General features: G+C 58.8%; 1 protein-coding gene across 1 annotated transcript in view; it reads left to right on the forward strand.

Moving 5' to 3' along the window:
• Nucleotides 1-5,288, forward strand: part of LOC113208325 (Krueppel-like factor 5) — a 28,825-nt gene that overhangs the window by 7,226 nt on the left and 16,311 nt on the right. The window contains exons 5-6 of the mRNA XM_052270151.1: nucleotides 4,583-5,092; nucleotides 5,173-5,280. Coding sequence (XP_052126111.1) covers nucleotides 4,583-5,092; nucleotides 5,173-5,280 — 618 coding nt within the window. The remainder of the gene's footprint in view (nucleotides 1-4,582; nucleotides 5,093-5,172; nucleotides 5,281-5,288) is intronic.

Here is a 5,288-nt window from a genome sequence, read left to right on the forward strand (position 1 = left end):
CCGCCCCCGACGCACTCCGGCCTTCCCTCCTCCCCTACAGCCTCCCAGGAGGCAGCCTAACCCTTTCGCGTGGCCGGTCTCATTTGCGAGTTGCGATATTCCGCCAAAACTTCCTCCCCCTATGTCGCGCGCGCCAGGCCGCGACCGGGACTCTCGCTGGTTGCATGCGACACACCCGGGCGCGCGCTCCGACGGGGGCGTTCGCCGGGCCTCCCCCACCTGCGTGCGGCCGGGGAAGCACCACCGCCGCCACAACCGCACTTGGCGCGGGCGGTTCTGGGAAAGGGGGATACGCCGGCTCCCTGCTCGGACGTCACCGCCAGTAAGTATTTCGGGGCGGAGCGGGCTGCTCGCTGACGGCACCCCGCGTGACGCGTGTAACCCGACCCTGATTGTGGTGTGTGACACGCTCGTCACACTCTTGGGCCGGGCCGGCCCCAGAGGGGTCGCTGAGCCCGCGGCACCGCCGCCGCGCGTGCCACTGAATGCGGCTGCCGCTAAGAGCCCTGGCGACACATATTTTCGTTTCCTCGTCGCGTTCGACACTGGGCACCGCAACGCGGCGAGCGGGGCCGGGGCAGAGAGCCCATAGCCGCAGCGGGGAACGGGAACACCGCGACAAACACACACGCGGCTGCGCAACGTGAACTTCGATCACGCGGCGGTTGCACGTCGTTTGTTTCTGGCGGTGCGCACTGCGCGGGGGTACATCTCAGCGGCAACCCTCCCTCTGCTCTGTACCACCCGCGGAGCAGTGCGGAGCAGGCCCGGCGTGTCGCGGCGACGAACGACGTTGTCTGACAGCCTTACCGACACTCTGCAGCCAGCGGCGGCCAGCGGCAGTGTCGTGCGCTGCGAGTGATTTTTCTCGTCTTGTCCACCAAAGTGGAGAGGGGCAGAGGTGGGGAGTGGGACAGAGAGAGAGAGAGAGAGAGAGAGGGGGGGGGGTCGAAGGGGAAGGCATAGGACGACACGGGATGAAAAGGACGAGGGGAAAAAATAAACGACCGGCGTGCGGCGCTGTGCTGCGCTGCGCGGCGCTTCATTGCCACGCTCCCCGCGCCGCTAAACGGTTTGCAGTGGCCGCTGAGCGGACCGCTGAGCGGGTCTAATCCCGCGCGCCGTGCCACGCCAGCACACGCCAGAGATGCACTGCCGCGGCATTCCCCGCGCGCGGCCTGTGCCGTGCCATAGTGACAACCCAGCAGCAGTTTCGAAACGCGCCGCCACACACGGTGCCACTCACACTCACACACGTACACACACACACACACACACACACACACACACACACACACACACACACACACAAATAACCTTCGCTTCCAGTAGGTCAGACAGACCAGCGCATATTGTGAGAAGGGAATGTGTAGAGTACGTGCGAGTCGCGACTGTGGGTCTAAACCCTCTCCATCTTTCACGCATCTGCTTTATTTTTCCCGTTTTTTTTTTGCGCTTTACTATACACATTTTTCAGCCCTTAAGTCAACTTTCAGGTGCATGGCATGAGGCGTGCGTCACCCCACCATTCCCCTATATATACTTGCTACCAACCACCTTTTCCCAACCCCTTTCTCCCTTTCTCTCTCTCACTCTCTCCCCATTCTCGCATCTTTCTCTCCTCTCTCTCTCTCTCCTTTCCGACATCATCTTTCTCTTTCTCTCTCTCTCTCTCTCCCCCCCCCCCTTTTCTGTCATCCAGCGCCCCTTTTGTTCGTCACCTTAAGTATGCCCCCGAGGTTGGCTCCGCACACGGCTGCTATGCTATGCCTTCTCACCCTCCTTGTCGCTCGCGGGTCTCATACGAGAGAGGAGAGAGACAGAGACAGAGAGAGGGGGGGGAGAGAGAGACGGCCAGCACGGTTTGGAACGGACACAACATTGTCTTGGTCGTAAAGGGGGGAGCATAATGAATCCGAGTCTTTAACCTCGGCGACCCGCCGCCACGCTCCTTTTCACTAAGACGACGCATAAGGAACGACAAACGCCAGCGTTACTCTCTCCAAACGTGAAAATGTCCACATGGAATTCTCTTCTACTCTAGTCTTATTGTTTAAAAATAAAAAATCCAAGGTCAAAATTTTCAGCAGCAACCGAATAGGATTTCATCCGGAAACGGCGGGCGGATACTCCTTTCAGAGTCGGCAGCGCCTAGGGCCCAACGGCGAGCAGGCCGAGCTGGCTGGCAGCTGGCAGCCCAAAGCTGCCCGTCCGAGCTGGCAAGCAGGGCTGGCAGGCAGGGCTGGCAGCTATGCCCACTCGAACCGATAATTAATTCCGTATCCTGTCGCCCGAAAGGCCCACTTTACCAAATTAAGATTCTAAGAGACTGCCGATCGCTTCGGGACCTCCGCGCGCGCGCGCATCGATCAGACGGGCGGTGCGCACTCTGTGCACACCCACCAGCGACACGGGTGGCCAGCAAAGCGCCCAGGCAACGACGCGAAAATGTTGGCGGGAAACTTGAAAATAGTTTTAAAATAAGGCTTGGCAGTTTGAGCGCGTCGCTGCTGTGCCAGCCGGCCGGGCCGGCTCGCAGGGCGCCTGGCTGGGTAGGCATCCCGGGCGCGCACGGCCGTCTGACGGGACTGCCTACCGCCCAGGCTGAGAGGCAGCAGCGCACAGTAGGGTCCTTATACTAACTAGCGCACGGCAGCGCAGCGCCACAGCTATTGCGTTTTATTTATATATTTGGCCTTCCGACTACCTATTGGCCGACTCTTTACCGGTAATTGATTTTATTCGGTCTGAAAACATTATTGTTCTAAAACCGAATGACGTAGAAGTTTATCGCCGGGATACTGTCATAATCCGCGAGTATATCAGCAACATCGGCTTTGGTATGGCGCCCTGGCGCCTCCCCTCCCGACGAAGGCTGCCGCCGCTTTAGCGCGCTCCGGCTGGGCCGCCGGGGCAGGAACAATGGAGGCAGCATAAGTTGACTTGAATAGCTCAATTAGCAATAATTTGCTGCCTTGAACTTATTTTATCTCATCTCGTTTAGGCGTCCGTCGTAGAGCTGTACGTACCGCGGGGGGTTTATACCTAGGCGTAACATTATTTATTTTCCTTACACGGGAAAACCCCTCTGTCAATAAGTTGTGAGCTGCAGAAAAACCTGACACCTAATAGGTATTATGCCGAAAAAAAATCTGGCTTTTCCATGAAGTATGAGAGGCGAACAGAATGGCTATTTCAGGCGGCTTTGATTTATTGATTGGGTTCTACTTCGGAAGTCCAGTGCTGCTAGGTTTACCGTAGGTACGCTGCGGTATGTGGCTAGTGTGCTTTAAACTCACACGCGGAAACCGGCCGGTGGTGGACGCAGTTGCATCAGCTGTACACGAGTGTCGCCCTGCTGGTTCGACGCCCGGCGAGATCCGCACCCGGTTTCCCGAACGAAATGAGCAAACGCTGTCATCGTCTGCCGCCAAAGTCGTAATCAACTTTCATGACACGTGTTTATTTTCCCGAGTCAATTTGACCGTCGACGCCTGCGAGAAACAGATTCCACTTTTCACTTTTTTTTCTCTCTCTTTCCTTTTCAAAAATATTAACACGGCGCGGTAATATCTGTCATGTCTGCGGCTGGAGCCGGGCGAAGCGTCCACAAAACGGCGCGCGCGACAAAATATTGCGGCAAAAAGGGGCGCCATTTCGCCGCCATTCCTAAGCGCTCCGCGAGCGCCGTGTGCGCCAAAGAGGTCTGCAACATTTAACGGCGCTTTGCATCATTTCAGATTAGCTGGATCGCGGCGTACACTCTACTTCCAGCTCTCTTTCTCTCCCTCTGTCCCACTCCCTTTCCATCTCAGATTGCCTTCTCTCTCTCTCTCTCTCTCTCTCTCTCTCTCTCTCTCTCTCTCTCTCTCTCTCGCAAGAGAGCGGAGATATACACATAATGGCAAGACCACATCCGCGCACTGAAAAACTCGCGGGTACAAAAGCGGTACAAAACAAGTTTCGAACATCCATACCTCACTCGAAGTCGCGGCGACGTTGAAAGCCATTTTCTTTTTTTCGCTTCTCCCGTTCAAAATATATATGATGTTTTCAAGAAAGTAATTTTCTCTCGAAAGAGAATGGAGCGAATCGTCCTGGACGAGCCAGGCCGGGCCAGGCGGAGAGGAATCGCGTCACTCATCAATATCGTTCGTTCCTTGTCTCCGGATCGTATCTCCGCCAACTGTATCAGCTCGCTCGCGTCGCTGATCGTATCTCTGCCATGCAATACGCGGTGGGCATGTTTTATGGCCAACAAATGCATAACGGCGCAAGGGCCAGTGTGCAGTGCGTGGCCGTAAAGATAAGCCATCGCCGGCCCTCGGCAGGGCGGAGCGGCCAGGACCTCCCGACGTATTAATCTCTTGTCTCAGTGAGACAAACTAGGAAGTCTCCTGGGACGAGCCATTAAAAGCGGCCCGCAAAGTGCTTCTCTCCCAAAGAGAGCGAGAGAGAGAGGCGGTCGCGTCGCCGTCTTGGGTTTCCATCGAACCGAAAGTGAACATTATTCTCCTTTCGGAGCGCGTCGTTAGAGCGCCCGATGTGACCGGAGCTGACCGCGATGCGTTTTGTGTTCCAGTCGAATGAGACCCTGGACACACTGCTGTGCCGGCCCGACCTGGGGCGACTGCAGAGGCTGCAGCTGCCGTTCGACAACGACCCGGACAAGCCCCGGAGGCAGTCGGCGTCCACCATCGACGAGTTCTTCGAGTGGCCGCGCCCGCCGCCCGGGCCTCGGCTCGCGCCTCCAGGGTCCTGCTCGTCGACGCCCCTCTGCGACGAGGATGTGTTCCTGCGGCCGCCCGCCCTGTGGGAGGACATCACCTCGTCCATCCAGAAGCTGGACCCGGACAACGCCGACATGCTGGGGCTGGCGGGGCTGTCCGGCTCGCTGGCCGGCCCGCTCTCTAGCTCCCTGTCCAGCCTGTCCTCCATCAAGATGGAGGTGACGGAGGACCCCGGGCTGATGGCCGAGCTGGCAGTGCACCAGGTGCCCGTCCAGCCTCCGCAGCTGGCCGCCCCCCAGCAGCACGTGCCCCAGCAGCTGCAACCCCACCCGCACCAGCTGAGGCCGCACCCCATGCAGCAGGTGAGTACGGGCAGCGCCACGCGACGCCACGCGGCGCCACGCCCGCGGGGCACTCACTAACGCCGTCTTGTCTTTCACAGCACCCGCTGCAGCGGTTACCCTTCCCTCCGCCCCCAACGCCGCCCGCGTCGGACCCCGGCTCGCCCAGCAACAGCGCGCCCCGGCGGACGCCCCCGCCGCCCTACCCCACCACCCC

This window comes from Frankliniella occidentalis, unplaced genomic scaffold (genome assembly GCF_000697945.3).
Source record: "Frankliniella occidentalis isolate FOCC.00 unplaced genomic scaffold, Focc_3.1 Scaffold112, whole genome shotgun sequence".
Classification (NCBI taxonomy): domain Eukaryota; kingdom Metazoa; phylum Arthropoda; class Insecta; order Thysanoptera; family Thripidae; genus Frankliniella; species Frankliniella occidentalis.